At 42.1% G+C, this 21777-nt stretch overlaps 1 protein-coding gene across 1 annotated transcript in view; it reads left to right on the top strand.

Annotated features, from left to right (window-relative positions):
- Nucleotides 1-21777, top strand: part of SYNE1 (spectrin repeat containing nuclear envelope protein 1) — a 437649-nt gene that overhangs the window by 87207 nt on the left and 328665 nt on the right. Inside the window, exons 6-11 of the mRNA XM_056853653.1 lie at nt 1094-1272; nt 7897-8093; nt 9747-9856; nt 16250-16357; nt 16965-17102; nt 20377-20541. Of these exons, the coding sequence (XP_056709631.1) occupies nt 1094-1272; nt 7897-8093; nt 9747-9856; nt 16250-16357; nt 16965-17102; nt 20377-20541 (897 nt within the window). The remainder of the gene's footprint in view (nt 1-1093; nt 1273-7896; nt 8094-9746; nt 9857-16249; nt 16358-16964; nt 17103-20376; nt 20542-21777) is intronic.

Raw genomic sequence — 21777 nt, 5'->3', positions numbered from 1 at the left:
GGGAAATTCCTGAAGATTTGGGGCCAGTGCCTGTGGAGAGTGGAATTTGGGGAAGGATTTCACCTAGAATCTATGGTATACCATAGAGTTTGCCCTCTGAGATTGCCATTTTCTCCAGGGTAACTGATTTTTATGGTTTGGAGATCAGTTGTAATTCCAAGAGAACTCTAGGCCCCACCGGAGGGTTGGCCTCCCTAAAGAGATTTGCTGCATGTTTGAAACTTTAAAACCAAGCACCTTAGCCTTCAATCCTAAATTCAAGTAGTTGAAATAAAACTCCATACAAAATCAACACAATTCACTTCTAAGTTAGAGACCTCAGCTAAGCGAGAAAAATAACAAGCATAATGGTATTTTCCTCTTCTTGACTAAGAAAGTAGTCAAAAGTACTGTATTGACAATATTGTTAAATTGGACTCACTTTGCAATTTTAACCTACATTTTCAGCCCATTCTTGAGGGGAAGGGCTGCGCCGATGATTGGAGGGAGCACAGCCGCACTGTCTCCAAAGGAGGTCCCCCCTCCCCACTGAGGCCAAAACCTCCCCCTTCCCTCCCTCAAAAACCCATGCAACCACTGCACAGGGTTGCATGGGGATACGCCACCTAAAAAAGTGGCATATCTCAAAAAAAGGGAAAGGGGGTGTTCCCAGCCCCAAAGGGCTTTGGAGGCTGCCTAAAAACGGCCCCTCCCTTGGCCCTGAGCTGGGACGCCCCGGGAGCACCCCTGGGAGGATGTGCACAGAAGTGCGCCATCCGGATGCTGGCGTGAGGCTGTGCCGGTGTCCCTGAGTGGCGCTGCCACTACAGTGCCAGGAGGATGGCATCTGGCCCCCCCTCCAGCTTCTGTGTCACCCTGGGTGGCATGTATCACGGGTGCCTGCGCAGCGGGCCCGAACACTGGCTGCCCTACATTCCCTGAAGAATGTCACCCTACAATGTAGATTATAACTACAAGAGTTTTTATTAGGCAGGGGCACTGTTTTCATGTAGCATGTACAGAGCCAGCCTATTAACGTTATGTAATTGCTACCAAAGCAAACGGTCAATTGCAAAAATATTCACTGCGGTTAACATATTTTATTCCATTACAGATTGAGGAACTTACAAGCAACCTCCCACAACTGCAGTCATTATCCAGCAGTACCTCATCTGTGGAAAGTGTTGTCAGTTCAGAGACTACCAGTCCACCATCTAAGCGAAAGGTGGTAACCAAAGTCCAAGGGAATGCAAAGAAGGCATTGCTAAAATGGGTTCAATACACAGCAGCAAAGTAAGTAATTTATGGCTTTCCTTGATTATGGGTTAAAACCGGGCAACATTAATTTATGCAGCAGCAAAGTAAGATGACTTATGCCAGGAACAGCAGTGAAACCTAGGTAGGAGATTGTAAAAAAAAGGTGTACCAACTTCTCTAAAAGGAGTGTGTAACTCCTGCTCTTGAGACTCAAAGCAGATTTGGTGCTAACCCCCTCCCCCGGCCCAGCACTGAAACTCAGAATAAAGTGTAATGCAAGAGATAATGAAAACTTAACAGTGAAAAGATGGACTTTGACCCAGTTCCACTGGAGGGGCTACTTGCCCCAGTAAACTGTCTTGTTCAGAACTCTTCTTCTCTATGGTCTTTCTAATATTTCCCCCCTTTAATTCCTGTATCTTCTGTGAAGATTGCAAAGGTGTTGGCTATCAGAAGTAGATAAACTTGACATCATTTAAGTAGGGAACTGGATGCTTTCAGAAGTAGTTGCAAGAGGCAACACATTGTTAAAATTCTTGACATTGCATTTTTTTACTATGTTGTTAGTGGCATCTGAACTGAGTTAGAATAATAAATATAATTGCCTTTAAGTCTAAGTACAGGTAGAATATCCCTTATCCAGACATCCCATATCCGGACTGATCCAAAAACCAGACCCTTCGAGCTGGCATGCAGGCAGATCCATTCTGTCTATTTTCAATGTTTCCTCTCACCTAAAAAAATAAAATACATTGTACACTGCATCGTAGGTGGAGACTGAAAGCCTGCCATTGTTAGTTAGTTTGTTGTTGCTCTTGTTGAACAGCTGATACAGTTATTCTGGTGAGATAGTTACACCTTTGCTTTGTCCGTGGATGTGTAATAACGAGAGCTGACACCAGAGCTGGGATAATCAAAAGGGCCAACTTTATTTTTATTGTTCAAGAGGGATATGCAGCGCACACAACCAAAACATCCCCAATAACTGACTGCAGTGCGGGCCATTGCTGGGATGCTGAAGAGTCAGGCCTCCTCTTGTTTTTTGCATCCCCGTTCTTGGGGCGAGACCCACCCTGGCTCTGAGCCGTCATATGTGGTACGGCTCTTGCTCTTCCTTGCCAAGCCTTTTTAGTGCTCGAGGGAGGTGCGCCACGTCCAATCCACCCTAGCCGCAAGGTCTATAGGTAAAGGATAGCGGCACCCCTCAAGGAGTTCCTGTCCCAGGTCCCTGCCAGGCACCGAGGCCCTAGTTCTGGTCTGAGGGTTACTCCTTCATCTTCCAAACTGATGCCTCAGGTTGCTCACCGTAGTTGTACCATAATCATGAAACCACCTTTTCCCGCACTGCTCCCGCCACAGGGGGCGGATCAGCTTAATGCTTGGTCCGCCCCACGACCCCACTTGCCCTTAAAGACCACCATGAGGCCACGCTGCAGATCCCCCAAGAAGATGTCATAGCCAACATCTGAAAGGTGGACACCATCAGGCCTGTACAGGTGTGGAAAGTAATGCTTGATTTCTGGATGAGCAATATGCAAACCAGCCATGGAAACTACCCCACGCCGTATTTTGCCATTCACTTTCGCCCGCACCCTTTCCAAATGCCCTGGGTTCGAGGCACCCTTCCAGACCCGCCGCTGGAGCATGTCCGACCAAACCAACCATACGCCTGGCACCAGTGTCCTCAGGTGTTCAAAATCTGTCAGGGCTTGCCAAACCATGGACTTTCCAGCCCGTTTTCGCATGGCATTCTCGCCCAAGTGGACGACGATTACATGAGTTGGGGTAGACGCCATCAGGTGGTTGTGGAGGGTTGGCAACAACTGTTCCCACCGCGTGCCCCTTCTGCCCAGCCATGTAATCTGCATCATCTTGCTTAAACCCAACTGCGAGCCGAGGCCTCCAGTGGCCACCCTGTGGCTAGCCCAAAAGACAGTGCTGTGGCCACAGATGAGAACCTGCCTCCTCCAGTGAAGCCCACTTGAAAAAACAAAATGTTAGTGTGTTGCTGCAGAGGATCCCTGCCCCGTCCCCCTTCCTTACAGCTGTGCCATCGATACCATGGGCCTGACATAAGACCTAAAAGCTGAGGAATGCCACCTGCCAACCGCCTTTACCATCTTGTCATCCTGTTCTAAGGTGGCTGCTGTGGAGGCTGCCCCAATACGAAATGAGTGCGTGCCAAAAAGGTGAGGGGGCCTCCGGGTTGTGAGCTGCTCGCACTCTAAAGTTCTCGTCGTATTGCAGCCATGCCTGACCCAAAAACTCATTATAAGCATAATGAATAATATCTAGATACTTGACCAATGCTGAGGCCCTTAACGGCTGCTCGCGCACAATCACCCCGAAGTAAATGAGGTAACTCGACAGCCAGTTGGACCACATGCGATCCACTTTCTTTTTCAGCAACTTGTCTTCATCCCTGCTCCCTTCTTTGTCCTTCCCCTTTGACTCCTCATCCCCGTTCAGCAGTGAGAAGAGATCCACATATTCCCCTCTAAGTATTTTATCTCTTGCAGCTTGGGGAAGGTGGCACCCCAACGGCAACCCCATCTCCCCATGAGCAGGCCAGGCTCCAGGACCCACAGCTTGGGTTAACCCAACTGCTACCTGAGTTTCTTGAGGACCCTGCCCGCATTGGGATGCGGCAGGAGGTGCTTCAGGCCCCTGAGAGGGCCATGCGACTCCTATACCAAGGGCCCCTGGTCCCAGTGCCCGCTGTCCCTGCCACACCTGGTTGATCACGGATATTTGCTCCTGGGCAGCGGCTGCAGCTTGTTGAGAAGCCTGCTGCACCTGCCCAGATGAGGTTGCCCCCGGGGCCAGCCCCAATAGCTGTGGGGCCCCTAAAGCCTGCATTGGTTCAGCTGTACAGTAAGGTGGTGGTAAATTCACTGCCTGAGTGTTAACTGCCAACTCTCCATTAGATGGCATTGCCCCTGAATGTGTGTGCAATGGGGAGTCACTTGCCTCTGAGGGCCAGGGCAGCACACCGCTTCCCAGGGTTATAGCCAGATCGGAATCATTGCTCTCCAAGGGCTCCCTTGTAGTCCCCTGCTGCAGTGCATCCAAACGCCCTGAAATCACAGAAACAATCCGATAGATGGATTCCAGATCATGCGCCCCCTGAGGCGCGGCACCATCCCCCGTGCCTTGTATCCTGCCCTTTGTTTGAGAATTCATATGCACCCCATGGGTACCCTGCACCCCGCCTCGACCACGGGCCCTGATGCCCTGTGTCTCGGACACTGGTTGTGAATTAATATGCGCCCTGCCGGGGCCCCTCTGGGCGGCCGCGCTGGTGGCTTGCTGCTTCCGGGCAGCATGGCTAACCACCTGTCCCCCAACCGCTTGCCCCTTCCGCACTTTTTGGGTGGGCCTTCTCAACCTACTGGGCCTCTTAGCCTGTGGGCCATTGGCCCCTTGTGTGCCCCTCTTTGGTCCCATCGCTGGCTGATGTAATTGTACCAAACCCCAAACCCAGATACGCCGACTCCAGGGCTGCCTGCAGCAGCAAATAGGGCAAAAAGAAAGAAAAGTTAAATGTGTCAGGCAGTAGGACCCTGAAGACACTGGGCTGCCTATTCACAGTCTGCCCATCCAACACACATGGGGAGAAAACAAAAGGAAAGAAGCCTAAAAGCAGCCAGGTGGCCCGTCCCTAGCCAACACCCCCCCCCCCCCGTACTTAGCCACGTGGCCTGATCAGGATTCCCCACTCCGAAGCTTCTGTCTCCTTTGTTCACCTTCCAAAGAGGGAGGGTCTGCCCGACCCAGTCAATAATAGCCCTTCCCTTGGCTCCACCCCTCATTGCACGTCAGGCCTGACGATGCCCAGTGCTTTGCTCTCATTCTCACGACGCAGCCAAAATTTGCCCCACCCCCACTTCTTTGAAGGTGGGCTGGGGCGGCCTTCTGATGATTCAATGTACATGCAATTATTAAGAATATTGTTGAAATTTACATTCAGGCTAGGTTTATAAAGTATATATAAAACATAAATGAATTTGGGTCCCATCCCCAAGATATCTCATTATGTATATGCAAAAATTCCAAAATATTCCAATATACGGAAAGATCGGAAATATGGACCACTTCTGGTCCCAGGCAGTCTGGATAAGGGATACTCAACCTGTAGTACAAATCATGCACAGAAGTAATTACACTGGTATTGTCACTTTAAGATCTCATAGCATTATTTGTATTTTCACTCTGTCAACAGATTATTACCTAGTGCTTGAATATAAAATTCTCTTTATCAGCCTCAAAGTATTTTTCCCACAAGAAGTATAATTTGCAGCCTTCAAGTAGTTTACAAAAGAGCATGTGACATCATTTATAGTGGTTTGTTTATATTTTAGGATGCAGCTACACAAAGGTAAATACAAAAGCATAAGTAAAATCAATTTAAGAAATGACACTGTTCACTTTGGTCTGTCAGCTTATTACTTCATGTTCTTTAGAAGTGCTTTAATAATTATCAGATCTAGGGGGTTCACTTACACACAGTTTTGTGCACAGATTTTGTTAAAGCTTAACTGAAGACAGACAAACATGGGATTCATAGCAAGGTGGCATGCAGGAAAACTGGGAGACAAACAGGGCAGGAAGTTTTCAGTAGTAACTTTCTAGGACTATATCACAATTTTTATTTTTATATGAAAAAGGGTCCGTTAGGGCTACTTGGATAGGTGTGGAACTTTCTAGCCTGTGCTGTAAGCGTTGCTAGTATACTCTTCCTCTATTAATTTTGGACAGTTGATATTTAATAACCATTAAGAATTGATCGTAAGGAAATGACTAATTGGCATTCTAGGATAAGCTTCAGTTATTCAGAGGGTGTCCAAAACTGTTTAGAACTGCATTGTCATATAATTTGGAAGTGAAATAATTTAAACAAATTAAATAACTAGGCAGTAAATAATAACATGAAATTTAATACGAGCCAACAACCAATAGCAAATATAGTCCCAATGGAAGTATAGTAGGTGTGATATAGATGTCTTTCAGGATTTTATAGCCAATGGCAATGATTGTGAGTGTACTCTAGTCTTTTTATTGTCTTGTCCAGGACCCTTCCCTTCTCCTTTACTGCTTTCTCCCACCATCCTATATTCTAGAAATTTAAATTTCAGAGCCCTCCTGGGCTCCATCATGGAGTATCAGCATATCTGTAGATGTGTATTCAGGTACACATCAATGAGTATTGATATGTGTAAGGGTTAAACAGAAATGATAATAAGGGCACTAAAAATAATTCTTCAATGCATATTCTGCACATAATAAGTCAAGCTTTTCTATACAAGTATATGCATACCCAATAAACTTCAAGAAATACATCTGTTTAGACAGAGAAATAGATTATGAGAAGAACATAAATATCAATGTGTTTCTCACAGTCATTTGTGGCAGCTAAATGCTTTACCATCTTTTTTCTGATTTTTTACTCCTTTTCAGTGGCTTTTCCAAAATACGCATTCATTGCAGCTATGCTATGTTACTGTTATGTGAGAGGTCAATAATTATAAAACTATCAAAGATAGCGAAGTAATGCAATGTGTATGGTAAAATAATTGATACAAAGTAGGCTTTGATGTAGTAGAAATTGGAGTAAAGTCTACATGGTTAAATCTTGGTCTTTACAATATCGGGAATACCATCACTAATAAATTAACCATTTATTTTAATTAATTAAATTTGCTAATATCAAATCAATTTTTTGAAAGTTAAGTGTGGTTAAAATAAGGTGAAGAAGGTGAATGGATTGAGGCTATCATCAACAATTAATTAAAGGGTGATTTGCTAATTAATTTGAGAATTTATTGGAATTAAAATTGAAGGATTATTGATTTACTGAAGCTTGGAAGAAAATTTATTGGGTGAAAGCAGCAACACTAGTAGAATATAGATAAGAAAGCGAGGGGAGCGGAAAGACGAAAGGAAGCGATGTTTTACTCTGTGTAAATACTTCTTTTCCCCTTTCCCATATTTTTTTCTTTTCTGTATCCCTAAAAACTTAATAAAATATTTTTTTAAAAAGAATTATAAAACCAATCGCTGCAAGTTATGTGGTGGATCCTGTTCTGCATGAGTGGAGCTGCACTTGCAGAGGAGAATTTTAAATATCCCACTTCCTGTTGCAGCTCTCTGTGCTCCCTGAAATACTGCTCCTAGGAGAATGGTGTTCCCTTGAGAACAGCATGGGGGGGTCTGCAGTGGGAAGGTATACCAGTAGAAATCTCAGTTGAGAGGAAAGGCTCAAATGGAACAAAACTAGGATCTCACCCTGAACACATGAACGCACCCAGTATAAGTAATTCCTAGGCCACTACATTTTCCATATTATAGCCTCTTTTGGTAAAAAAGTAAGGGTACTACACAACTGTTGAATCATAGGGAATGGAATGGAGGAAGCTTCTCATCTTTGGAGTGACTTATGCTCACATCAGAAAATGGTCATTCTTTAACAATATTTTATAGTGTCACATATCTAAGGCAGTGAATAAAGTGGACTTACTTAAAAATCTAGCGACCTCACTAGAAAAAAAATTAATTCTACATTGCAAAAATGTAAAACACTTTGGATTGATGAAGAAAATGAAGAATTGAGGTTCAATGTTAAGAGTCTGAACAGTCTGTCAAAAATTATTTGTTATTAAGGCAAACTGGCATTGAAGTCAAAGATTTTGGACGAAGCTGGAGAAGTGGCGTCGCCTTTCATTCAGTTATTCATGCTATTCGCCCAGAACTAGTGGATTTGGAAAGGGTGAAAACAAGATCTAACAGAGAAAATCTAGAAGAAGCCTTTACAATTGCAGAGTCAGAATTGGGAATCCCAAGACTTCTTGATCCTGAAGGTAGTGTAATGTAACCTTCAATCTAACTCACATTGTACTATGAGGACACTCCTAAGCAGGACTACTCAGAATCCTGAGCAAAGCTCCTACCACTGATTCTGTTTTGCTCTTGCTGGAAAGTGCTTGTGAGTCTTTCTAAATGTTGGCCTCTTGTTGGAACTGGCTCCCTCTTCGCAGACTCCTGGCCACACTCATCCATGCTTCAGTAGCTTCAAGGCTATGTCACTGTAACACACTCTATTTTCACAAGGCTGTTGTGAGGATAAAATGGAGGAGAGGAGAACAACATAAGCTGCTTTGGGTTCACATTGGGGAGAAGGGTAGGATTTAAATGAAGTAAATAAATACATACATACATGGCCTTGAAGGCAATCTGGAAGGTGCTGCTGGTACAAAATAAGGCAACCGTTTATTATCTGAGGCTAACCAGTGGAACCATGGTATTCCTATTTTGAAGTTTTTTCACTGGCTGCCAGTTAGTTTTCAGGTCCAGTTCAAGAGCCAGCATGGTGTAGTGGTTAGGAGCAGTGGTCTCCAATCTGGAGAACCAGGTGTGATTCCCCATTCCTCCACATGAACGGTGGACTCTAATCTGGTGAACCGGGTTGGTTTCCCCACTCTTACACATGAAGCCAGCTGGGTGACCTTGGGCTAGTCACAGCTCTCTTCTAACTCTCTCAGCCCTACCTATAGGGTTGCCAACCTCCAGGTAATAGCTGGAGATCTCCTGCTATTACAACTGATCTCCAGCCGATAGAGATTGGTTCACCTGGAAAAAATGGCCGCTTTGGCAATTGGACTTTAAGGCATTTAAGTCCCTCCCCTCCCAAACCCCGCCCTGCTCAGGCTCCACCCCAAAAATCTCCCACCGATAGTGAAGAGGGACCTGACAACCCTACCCACCTACCTCACAATGTGTCGTGGGGAGAGGAAGGGAAGGAGATTATAAACCAGTTTGATCCTCCTTAAATGGTAGAGAAAGTCGGCATATAAAAACCCATTCTTCTTCTTCCTCCTCTTCCTGATGCTTAACTCTAAACCCTGCAAGATATGGGACCCACCTGCTTGAAGGACTGCCTCTCACTGCATGTTCCCATTTGGCCATTTTGTTCTTCGTTCTTCCCAGCAGAGTCTACTGTCAGTATGCCTTTTCCAAGGCACTGTTGGTGTCAGTCCAGGGTTGAGCCTCTTCAGTGACCTTCCTATGGCTCTAAGAACAGCTTCCTAAAGGTGGTGGTGGTGGGGGGGGGTCTTTTACCCTTCTGGCTGTCCTGCAAGGTTGCAAAACAGAGGTGTTCCAGAGAGCTTTTGGGGATGGTCTCAGCCTGGGCAGAGGGGGTGGCAAAAAGGTAATTTTAGATTTTTAGTGTTTTTATATCTGTTGTTTTAAATTTTATTTTATACAAATTTTATTTTATACAAATGTTGGTGTTACCTGCCCTGGGTCGTGAGGTGCTCAGTAGAAGGGGGTATGTAAATATTTTAAATAAATTAATCATTCTGAAGTCTATTACTTCTAGAAAAGTGTTCTTGGGTTGCACTATAAATATCTTGGGTCATATTTAGGGTAGAGTTTATTTGTTCTTTTAACAAGCTTAAGTATTTTCTGGAGCTCACTTATATGTGAATTTACTGTCATCCTTATTCTTTCAGATGTGGATGTGGATAAGCCAGATGAAAAATCTGTTATGACCTATGTGGCACAGTTCCTGAAGCACTACCCTGATCTTCATAATGCAGCTAGTGAATCACAAGAGACTGACGTATGATTTTAATTATAATATATACAAGCTGGGGACCTATGAGACTCAAGGGGAAGGAAATCCCTTTCCCCTTATGGGCTCCTGCTCTTTTCTTTTTCCAGCCCCTTTTCTACTTTCTTTCCCTGTGTTTTCCTTGTCTACCCAGCTTTACTTTCTTTTCACCCATTCTGTTTTCTACACTCTGCCGCTCAAGGGGGCATTCCCGGGGCAAAAGGGATGTGTTAGCTGCCTACAAGCAGCTCCACCCCCGGGTGTTTGCCCCTGTGCTGGCATATGTGCTACCATATGCCATAATAAGGTGCAGGGTCACACTGGCTCCAAAGGAACTTTGCCTCCCTTTCAGGAATGGGCTGCCCATCTCCTTCCCCATCCCCACTTGACCCCTTTTCCAACCTTCTCTTCCCTCACCTCTTTTCCCACTCTTTTTCACTTCCCAGCTCATTCTTTAATTTTCCTCCCCCACTCCTTTCTCCTCTTTCTCTCTTCCTCCTTCTCAGGACTTTCTGTGTCTCCCCTCACTGCTGCTATCTTCCCCTTTCTCTATTTTTTGGGTGTTAACCGTCCCTCAATTGTTTTTATTAGGCTTCAGATTTTTCTGAAAACCTCGTTCCTCCTGGAATTTCAGAAAAAATCCTTCTATCTTCACATGGTCACGATGTGTAGCTATTTGGATCCACAATCTAGGGCCATCGTACAAAATTAGATATTGATAGTTACTACTGTGTGTATTACATTGTAATCCTTTGCAGTTACTCCAGTCAAACTGCTGTAAAATCAGTGGGTTTAGTTTGAAGTAACTCTCCATAGGATTACACTATGATTCATATTATTCCTGTTTTCAAAGTATTTGGATTTTTTTTTTAAAAAAAAACACCCAAATAGTTTCAGATTATGATTTCTTAGTTGGGATAGTCTGTCAGCCAATTTAGACAAATTTTCAAGGAGACCTTCCAATAGCAATAGAGGGGGTAATAGTCTTTAACTGGGGTCCAACTTCAAGGGAGATCTGGAATAGTTTAAAGAAACATGAGTTTTTCTTTTGGCTTTAATGATCTCTGATTTCAGCAAACTTTCCCCACTAATTTGTATTAATTAGAATTCTTTGAAACTTTTGTGTTATTAAGCAAGTTTAAGTACACAGTGGATTTGTGGTGTGAATTGTTGACACAAGGATGCGATATAATCTGTTCTTATTCATTAATTACCTAATCTACTGGGATTAGTATTTCTAGAAACCTGTTTTTGTGTTTTTTCCTGTTGGACTGGCCTATCCATAGTATTTTTTTTATCAGCAAACAATCTTGCATTTGCCTTCTAATTCTGATCATATAATCTTTTAATTGGCAAGGGTATAAATGCCACTGTGAGGCAATCTGTTCAGCTTCTCACAATTGACAAGGATAGAGAAGATGCATCTGGTGCTTCCCAGCAATAACCTACAAATTCTGCTGAAGAAGGATATAGACCTTCTGTCGTTTCTGGTCTGTAACAGTGACCCTGACACACTAAATGGGAAAGGCAAAGGGCTTGCCTCGTAACTTCTACTTATATTTAAATATTTATATCTCTGTGTCATATTTTACAAGAGCAGAACTTTATTATTATTGTCTAAATTGATGAAGGCCTTGGCTAGATAATGACTTCATAATACATGGCTGCAAAGAGCATTTTTCTACAGTATTATTTTCAGCAACAATTGAACATTTACTTTAAAGTCACATGATAGCACAGGATGGAATTAGTGCTAGGTCTTGTGCAGTTATTGATTTAATTATCAAATGGCCAGATGCCTTTGTGGCAGAATGGTATTAGTGTAATATTCCCTTTTGCAGTCCTTTATTCCAGTATTTGAGCCCTGGAGTTTGTACTTGTGCCTGGCCTGGGTGGTCCAGGCTAGTGTGACCTTGTTAGATCTTAGAAGCTATGTAGGGCTGGCCCTGGTTAGTACTTGGATGGGAGCCCACCAAGGAAGTCCAGGGTTACAATGCAGAGCCAGGTAATGGCAAACCACCTGTTAATCACTTCTGAAAGAACCTGAAAGCAAGCAAAGCCCCCCCTGCCAAAAAAAAGAAAAACAGCAAGAATGTTAAAGAACAAAAGCAGAAACCAAAGCCAAAGAAAACTAGCTTTTAAAAGAACTAGAAAGCAAGAAAGGCCAACCCCCCCCCCCAAACCACACAAGGCAACTCAAAACAGTAAAACCAAAACCAAAGGAGACAACGTTTGAAAAGCAAACAGAAAAAAACCCCAAAGGCTAGCTAGTCCCTTTCCTCCCTCCCCCCAATCCACGAGGCCCAAAAAAACCTAAAGAAAAAACAGGTAAACTTGAAACATTTGAAAACCAATATTCAAATCAGGTGACAGTCTTATCCTCCAAATTCCAGAATCCTCCAAGGTAGCAGCAGACCAGACCAGCAGAAGCACACTCCAGAACTCTCTCACTATAATAAGAGTCAAGCTGCAGCTAGGGCCTGCTTTTATGCTCTTTGCTCATGGCCAGAAATAGAAACAAAACTAGCCTATAAGAGAATCTCCATGATTGGGCAGATAGTAAGAGCTCCCCCTAACATGCATCCTATTTCCCCTTGAGAGCTGCCTCCCTCCCCTTCTCCCCTTCTTCCTGTTGCCTGGAAAACCTGCAAAGGAAGAAAAAAGTTTAGAGCTTTAAAACTTCGGCTCCAAATATACCCAAATATGCCGTAATATAAAAAAAGATAATTGGAAGTTACTAGGCTTTTGTATAAAGTGTTATGCATTTATTAGTATGCGCTAGCCCTGAATGTGTTGACTTCTTAGTCATCTGTAAATCACCATCCTGACCTGCGACTACAGTGGGCTAATGGTTGTCCTGTGTTTGGATCCGGCCATGTTCATTTTCTGACTTTGAACAAATCATATATCCAAATTCTTTGCATTAGAACTGTTAATTTACTACCCTGAAGAGTTCACAGTGATATGCATGGCTGCTCACTTTTATTCTTGCAACAAACGGCCATCCTAAGCAGGTCTACTCAGGATCCTACTCAGGTCAATGGGGCTTTCTTAGGATCACACAATCTAACATTCTACCCACTGAAACACACTAGCTCTCATTTGTGTGTGTGCATGAAAATGTTTGGTTGATCTATCCATGGAATTACAAATTATGTACATATTTATGTGAATGTAGTATACAGATTTTCCGGGCTGTGTAACCGTGGTCTTGGAATTTTCTTTCCTGACGTTTCGCCAGCAACTGTGGCAGGCATCTTCAGAGTAGTAACACTGAAGGACAGTGTCTCTCAGTGTCAAGGGTGTAGGAAGAGTAATATATAGTCAGAAAGGGGTTGGGTTTGAGCTGACTATATATTACTCTTCCTACACCCTTGACACTGAGAGACACTGTCCTTCAGTGTTACTCCTCTGAAGATGCCTGCCACAGTTGTTGGCGAAATGTCAGGAAAGAAAATTCCAAGACCACGGTTACACAGCCCGGATAACCTACAAGAACCAATGAACTCTGACCGTGAAAGCCTTCGACAATATGTTGTAGTATATAGAGGCGCTAAACACATTGAAATTGAAGTTTAGGGCTGACACAGATCATATAAATATTAATTAATCTGATCCCCAGCAAACAAATGTTGTGTATATATTGTAATGTTTATACTGTCTCTTTGGTGTGTTTTTGAAGCATTCATTTATGTTTGAAATGTTTTGTCTTGGTTTTAAATTTCATCAGAAGCTAAATAGCAAGAGTGTTTTGGAACATTTCATGCTATCTCATGATAATAACAACTTGGTCCATTACAAGCTCAAATTCAGATAATTATTTAAACAAATTAAATGTGTAAATCTTCCAAAAAGCACATTGCTTGCATCATTTCTTAATTTGAAACTTTAGTTTTAGAATGTGAAAGCATTAGACATTTTAGAAAGTAATGAACTATTAATCATCTATGCTTAACTCGTAGTATTAGATATTTATTTATTTAAATAGAAAAAATATTTCATCTTTTCATATACAATTACACCTAATATGGTTCAGAAAAATAAATAAAATACATTATAACACTAAAATCAGCATAAAAACTACAACACAATGAAAAGGGTAAAAATGATACCCCTTTTATGCAAAGGTGTTCCTGAACACAAGTGCTTTTAGATAATCCCAGAAGGTCTATAAAGAGGGCACCTGAGCAAGGAAGAGGCTGCCAAGAAAGCCTTTATGTTTTCTGCACTAAACAAACCTGCCATAATTCAGGTTCCCAGAACAGGATCCCCTCAGCCAATTTTTGTGCATGGCAGGAAGCTATGGAGGTGGCAGTTCATATATATGTGGCCCAAGATACTTTAAAGGGTTTTTTTAAAAAAAAAAAACACTTTGAGTTCAGCTTGAAGACAAATGGAGAACCAATACAGTTAATATAATATACTTTTCAGGAGCAACTCAACTACATCGAACCTATTGCTTTATAGGGTTCCAGGTCCCTCTTTGCCATTGGTGGGAGATTTTGGGGGCCAAGCCTGAGGAGGGCAGGGTTTGGGGTGGGGAGGGACTTCAATGCCATAGAGTCCAATGGCCAAAGCGGCCATTTTCTCCAGGTGAACTGATCTCTATCAGCTGGAGATCAGTTGTAATAGCAGGAGATCTCCAGCTAGTACCTGGAGATTGGCAACCCTACTTTATCAGCATATAATCAATCCTCAGCACTTCTGTTTGGTCTGGATTAAATTACAGTATGTTCACCCTCAGCCAGACAACAGTTTAGCACCTTTATTGCCTCCCTAAATTAATATGGAAAGAAGAGAGAATTTAATATTGCTTGCATACAATTTACAATTCACTGTAAATTTCTGGATGATCTGTCCCACTGGTTTCATGTAGATATTGAATCATACTGCAGACAAGGTGGGAGTCCTGTGGAGCCCAAGGGCCAACCACCAAGGGACCGAGCAAAAAAAAAAAAATCTCACTGCACCACCTTCTGAGACCTGCCCTCTAAGGAGGACTGGTGCCATTATAGACATTATCTCTAAAGTCTATTCCTGTGATGCAGCCCAGAAGGATGCCATTGCTGATGGTACTGAAAGCCACAGACAAGTCTAGAAGAACCAAGAAGGATGTAATCCCCAGTCGGTAGACTGGCATAGACTATTAGTTAGGTAGACCAAGGGCGTTCTAGTGTCATGCCCAGGAAGTGGGCTAGAGTGTAAAGGATCTAGATAGAGAATAGCATTCACTGAATGTTATAATGTAATGTATGTAAAGTGAGTTGCTGAGGTAGCTGTTTGAGTGGCTGACTAAGAGAAGGCCAAGCCAGAAAGAGAGACATTCAGAGAGCTTAATAAAAACCCTTCTTAAGTTAAGCAAAGCTGATGAGTCCTGTGTACACGATACTACACTGAACTAAAATGCATTCAGAATATGTTTTTCTTTTTTTGGTTATAATTTCTTTAAATATATTGATAATACTGAAATTCTGTTATGTTTCCCAGTCAAGTTAACTTTTATTATCAGTTGACCAAATAAAAGTGTATGATTTACAACATCATAAATTAAGTTTGTTGAATTATAAAGTATCACATTAAATTAGTTAAATTTCACAGGATATCACCTTTACCAATAGATTCTTTTCTGGGGGATGAGGGCCAGTAATAGCTTTGTCTTCCAGATGCCTGTGCCATTGCCACTGTACTACTGAAATTGTGTAGTAAAGGCTTTTTGTAGATCTTTTGAAGCATCTGCAGTAGGGCAGCTTGCCTGAGACAGGCTTTAAGCTTAGCTGGAAAGCTTTTGCAATAGATGTCTTAGTTTGTATTGTAGCTGCTGACACTGAAGGTAGGATCAAACTTTCAAGATCACATAAAACAGTCTCCATGCAGCCTCATTCAATGGACTACATGAAGGGGGGGGGAAACAAGCAGATGTTTATACAGAGACAAAGAGAGAGTTTTGACCATTCAGTGTCCAGCTGTCCTCAACCAGGTTAGCTTCCTGATACCACCAGCCTGGTGGACCTTTCTCTCTAGTGAGACTAGGGCCCAGCAAGATTTGATGCAATTTCACATGCCCTGCAAGACTGAGATGTTCCGCCAGGCCTATGGTTGAGTACAGCAACGGTTTCCATCTTGGCTGGCCTCCCTCCCCTCCCTCTTATCCTGGTTTTTTAGTTAATGGTTGGCTAGCATGCACCACTGTAACGAAATGATTAAGGGGCACCACCAGAACTTTTAAATGTTTAAAATTTTAACTATCTGTGATGTTTTAATTGTTGTAACATGCTGTGAGCTGCCTCGAGCCTGGCATTGCCAGGGAGGTGCAGGATAGAAATTGAAAAATAAATTAAAATAAATTAAAAATCTAATACAAGGCGCACTTTCCTATTTTTGACTTTTTTCCCCCTCTCACAGAAAGAGGAAAGACTGATATTACGAGACCTGAAAATTTGGGTAGAACAATTTGAAAGAGACTTGACAAGGGCTAAAGTGATAGAAGTAAGCTTGCAAGAGAAATACCAGGTAATATTGCTTTTTTCTTGTTTACAATGTAATTTGATGTAATTTGTAAAATTCTTTGAAGGAAGGGGTTGTGAATGTAGTTAGATACAGGGAGAACCAGACTAATTATTTGGATAAACTACAGATGTCCAAACATTTATCTGGATTTGTCAGATTAATGGATTTAGTTCTCATGGCACAGAAGCTCTAGATCCTGGAAAAAGTCCAATGATGTAACTGAGGGGGTGTCAAGGTGAGGCCTCCAAGTCTCTGGGGCCCCTTTCAGTGTCAGTGAGATTCTCCCCATCACCCCACATTTTCTGGATGATCCAAAGAGTTTTCCAGAAACATCAAGGAGTTAACTGATAGTGGCATGTTTGTATATCTTGAAGGCCTAAGGCTCCACACAGGTAATGGCCACTAATACTTGTGTGGCACATCTGGGTTATTTGATCATAATGGGAAGTTCATTTTCGGTGTACCCCCCCCCCCCAGTATTGAGTGGGAAGAGGATCCTCACCATATCTCATGTCTGTTTTTTCTTTTCTGGAAGAAAAGATTTAGAAAGATTTATAAAATATTAGAACTGGTATCCTTATAGCCTATTCTTCCTTTTACTTTTTTGCAGTCATTTAAACATTTTAGAGTACAATATGAAGTGAAGAGGAAACAGGTTGAACATGCAATCCAGTCTGTAAGGAAGGATGGTAAACTGTCACTTGATCAAGCACTGGTGAAGCAGGCATGGGACAGAGTTTCTTCTCGGGTAAGTTTATTAAAAATATGTAAGAATTTAAGACCAAGGAAAAACTTTATTTATTCATTTATAAAGTGTTTGGTCCTGCCCATCTACTTCAAATGTACTCAGGATGGCTTACAACAAAATAAATAATTTAAAGCAATAAACATATTTTAAACAATAAAAATTGTTAAAGCAAATGACAATCAAATTAACTGAGCCCACCCCCAAATCCTAATGCACAAGGAATAATCAGAATCAAATTCAAAATACAAAATACTAACAAAAAGCTAAAGTCAAAACAAACTAAAAAAAATAACAATAGGAATAAAACAAGCCAGGTTTGGCTGGTAAGTACAGTTGCCAAGCTGCAGCTGGCAACAACTGGGAGAATGGAAGGAGTGGGCGTCATAGGATGCTCAATATAATTTTTTCAAATCCTACAGAAGTGGCATCAGCACACTGGTACAATGCTGGTGTGCACCCGTTTCCACCTCAATTCCTGGGCAAAATATTGGGCTACCAGGAGGTCTCCCACTATAGTAGGAAACATGGCAATGCTCCTGGTAAGTTTTAGCTTGCTGTGAAGGCTAAACTATGAGGTTTTTAGAACTCTGGAAAGCTATCAGACTATCAGAGAAGGGACCAACTGGATCTTGAGGAGAAGAAAGTTTCACATCTTGAGGGCCACAACAGAGGAAATCCTCTTCCATATGTCCACCTATCTCTCTTAATAAATTTTTTGGGACATTTTTAACCCCAAGTCACATTAAGAATTTGTCCTGGGGCATGAATATACTCCAGAATACAACATATAGGTTTTTCACAGATTTGTTAGAGGGCTGGCCTTCATGTGGCTGGCATAATGTATAAATTGGGTATGGTGAAGTCTGGTTAATCAGTTGTGTGTTGTAACCACATTTTGAATTTTCATGTGTTCATAATGCAATGCCAATAACAGTTAAAGAAAAAACATTTATGGACATTTCACAGCTTTAGCGATAAAAGAAATGGCCAAGAAGTTTATATATATGTTGCCACATGCTAATATATCCTAAGGCTTAAGTCCTAACCATAATTAATAGGAAATAAAACTCACTATACAAACCAGGGCTTGCTTGTTTACTATCAGACTGTTTATATTTAGGATCAGACTATTAGCCTTTTTTCATCTTCTACAAAAATCTTTGCTTTCTAATTATAAATGTGGACATTATTGGGATAGTATCATTTTTGTAGTTTTTATCATGATATACATCTAAGTACTGGCATTTCAAATTAAAGTTATTGATAATTCTAAAACATTGCTTAAATACTTCAGATAATTTTAAACCTTTTAAAACTTTAAAGTTAAGGTTGCCTAACATAATGTGATCCGTGTTAAGTCTTGTTGCTTGAATTCTATTCCTATCAATTATCTTGTTAAACAGAGGATATTAAATTGTGGTACAGTTGTTCTTGGGATTATTTAAATCCTTCTCAGTGGGTACACACAACATTCCATATACACATTTATGTTATAACAGTGGCAAATGAGGTTCAATGAGATCAAGTGTAAAGTGATGCATATTGGGGCAAAAAAATCCCAACATCACATATACACTGATGGGATCTGTACTGGCAGAGACAGACCAAGAAAGGGATCTTGGGGTGGTAGTGGATAGCTCGATAAAGATGTCAACCCAGGGTGCCACTGCTGTGAAAAAGGCAAATTCCATGCTGGCCGTAATTAGACAAGGAATAGAGAATAAAACTGCTGCTGTCATACTGCCCTTATACAAATCTATGGTGAGACTACACTTGGAATACTGTGTGCAGTTATGGTCACCACACCTAAAAAAGGATATTGCAGAGCTTGAGAAGGCGCAGAAAAGAGCGACCAACATGATCAGAGAGCTAGAGCAACTGCCCTAGGAGAAGTGATTAAAACGCTTAGGGTTGTTTAGCTTAGAAAAAGGGCAGTTAAGGGGAGATATAATAGAGGTCTATAAAATTATGCATGGTGTGGAGAGAGTGGACAGGGGCCGTGTTCGCACTTACCATTTGCGGTGCCGGCTTCCGCGGGCTTTCCTTGCATGTTCCCACTGCAACTCACCCAAAGGATTCCCAGGACGTCTCCAGAGCGCAGTTTCTCCGCGGTAAGAGGATCAGCTGATACTCGGTGCCTTGAAGTGGGAACATGCAATGCGTCCTCAATCCTGCTGCCAGCCAACCCCTGCACTCCCCCTCCTCCCTTACTAAAGCTGAACCAATCGCTGTCCTTGCTTGGAGCGCCGACTGGGCATGCCTGGAAGCTTGCCGGTCTGGGGATTTTCAAGTGCAGCGGGGAAAGGAGGCGCGGTGGGAACAGGAATTTAAAAGCGGTCTGGATTCTTGTGTACTGGATGCGTGTAATTTGCGAGGTAAGTTGCTAGTGCGTCAACGGGCAGGGAGAAGTATTTCTTCACAGAACTCAATTAAATTGTGGAACTCCCTGCCCCAGGCTGTGATGATGGCTGCCAACTTGGAAGGCTTTAAGAGGGGAGTGGGCATGTTCATGGAGGATGGGGCTATCCATCTACTAGTCAAAACGGATACTAGTCATGATGCATACATATTCTTTCCAGTATCAGAGGAGCATGCCTTTTATATTAGGTGCTGTGGAACACAGGCAGGATAATGCCCCAGTCGTCTTGTTTGTGGGCTACCTGGAGGTACCCAGTTGGCCATTGTGTGAACAGACTGCTGGACTTGATGGGCCTTGGTCTGATTCAGCATGGCTTTTCTTATGTTACTCATGGTTTCTCCCAGTTATATATCCCAGGCCATAAAATCCCACAGGACATGGCCATGTTTGTGTGGCAGGAAGGCGCTAAGGCATTGGAGCTGAGTTAGGTTGAGCTTTTGAGACATTTGGTAGTGATAGGAGAATAGTGGAAAGGCTGAGAAGGGATGGCCGTGGAGATTTTTATGGAGTTGATGCATGAATTGGAAATGGGCAGGATAGTGTGCATGACCATATATGCACTTGGAACGTATCTCTGTGTTGTCTCTACCTAATTGATTTATATTAATTAACATACATCTTTCACCTGTTGGTTACTGACCTGCCACATTATTCATGAATAATTTTGGTACTGCAACCTCTATTTTGAGGGTAAAAGCTAAATAATGTTAATGCTATATTTCTAAGACTGTAACATTAAGATGTTTAGTATGTATATGGATCTGTGCATTATGATTTTTTCTAAATCACTGTTTTCAATAAGACCAAGTATCAGACCCTATGTACATATAATATGTATGCATTTGTCTTTTTCAGTTATTTGAATGGCACCTGCAACTTGATAAATCTCTTCCTGCTCCTTTGGGTACTATTGGTGCCTGGCTTCATAAGGCAGAGACTGTTCTTCAAGAGGAAATCATCGTCCAGCAAGCTCATGAGGAAACAGCAAATATGATACACAGGAAGCTTGAACAGCATAAGGTTTTTATATATTGTAATTTTTGTGTGTGGTAATATAAAATCTCCTGAACCTAGACATTATAGAATTAGGAAGATAAGTTTATTGTGGTAAAAGCTGCAAATAAAGAAAGAAGAGTAAGAAATGTTCTCTTCTACCCTATTCTCAATGGGTAGAAGAGGTCACAAGTTGAACAAAAAGATACTTCTTTATTGTTTTGAGGTCCTGAACACATGAAGCTGTCTTATACTGAATCAGACCCTTGGTCCATCAAAGTCAGCATTGTCTACTCAGACTGGCAACGGCTCTCCAGGGTCTCAGGCAGAGTTCTTTCACGTCACCTACTTTCCTAGTCCCTTTAATTGGAGATGCCTGGGATTGAACCTGGGACCTTCTGCATGCCAAGCAGATGCTCTACCACTGAGCCACGGACCTTTCCCATATTTTCCGAATGTGGCCCCAAATATGTTTTCTAGCTGTGATATACTTACTGGAAAGAAATCCTATAAACTAAATTAAAATATTTATTGTGGAAGTTTTCTAAACATTGAATTTACATTGAATCTATTATGTAGGCAAATTTCAAAACTGAAAATGTTCAGTATGCCAAAGTTAACCAGTTTCAAGTGTCACTGAAAGATTATTCAAGCACATGCTTAACTCCTCATTTGAAAGCAGTGTGGTTAAAAGTATTTATCTTTAGCTGGGTTATATCCAATATTTGTTTTTGCTTTCATGTTTTTTAAAGAGAATATTAGTCATTTATCAATCAGATTTGTGTATTTTCTTCAAGGAGCTCAAGGTGGTGGATTGGTGCTGTTCTACATTATACTTGATAAGCTCTGTGAATTAGTTTAGGCGAGGTGATAGTTCCTGACCTGGATGGCCCAGGCTAGCCTGATCTCACCAGATCTCAGAAGCTAAGCAGGGTCAGCCCTGTTTAGTATTTGGATGTGAGATCATCAAGGAATACCAGGGTTGCTGTGCAGAGGAAGTCACTGGCAAACCACCTCTGTTAGTCTCTTGCCATGAAAACCCCAAAAGGGGTCACCATAAGTCGGCTGCGACTTGAAGGCACTTTACGCACACACACACATGTGATGATAGTTACCTGGTAAATTTTTCAGCTGTGTGTGAATTTGAATCAAATGTCCCTAACCAAGTCTTACATGCTAATAATGCTCTGTGTAGAACAGGGGCTGGAGACTAGTGGCTTGCAGGTAGGGTTCACTCTTTGGAAGCCTGACATCTGACCCTGC

Source organism: Euleptes europaea, chromosome 7 (genome assembly GCF_029931775.1).
Source record: "Euleptes europaea isolate rEulEur1 chromosome 7, rEulEur1.hap1, whole genome shotgun sequence".
Taxonomy (NCBI): Eukaryota; Metazoa; Chordata; class Lepidosauria; order Squamata; family Sphaerodactylidae; genus Euleptes; species Euleptes europaea.
The sequence above is the reverse complement of the archived record's forward strand: the minus strand, read 5'-3'. Positions and strand labels throughout refer to the sequence as shown.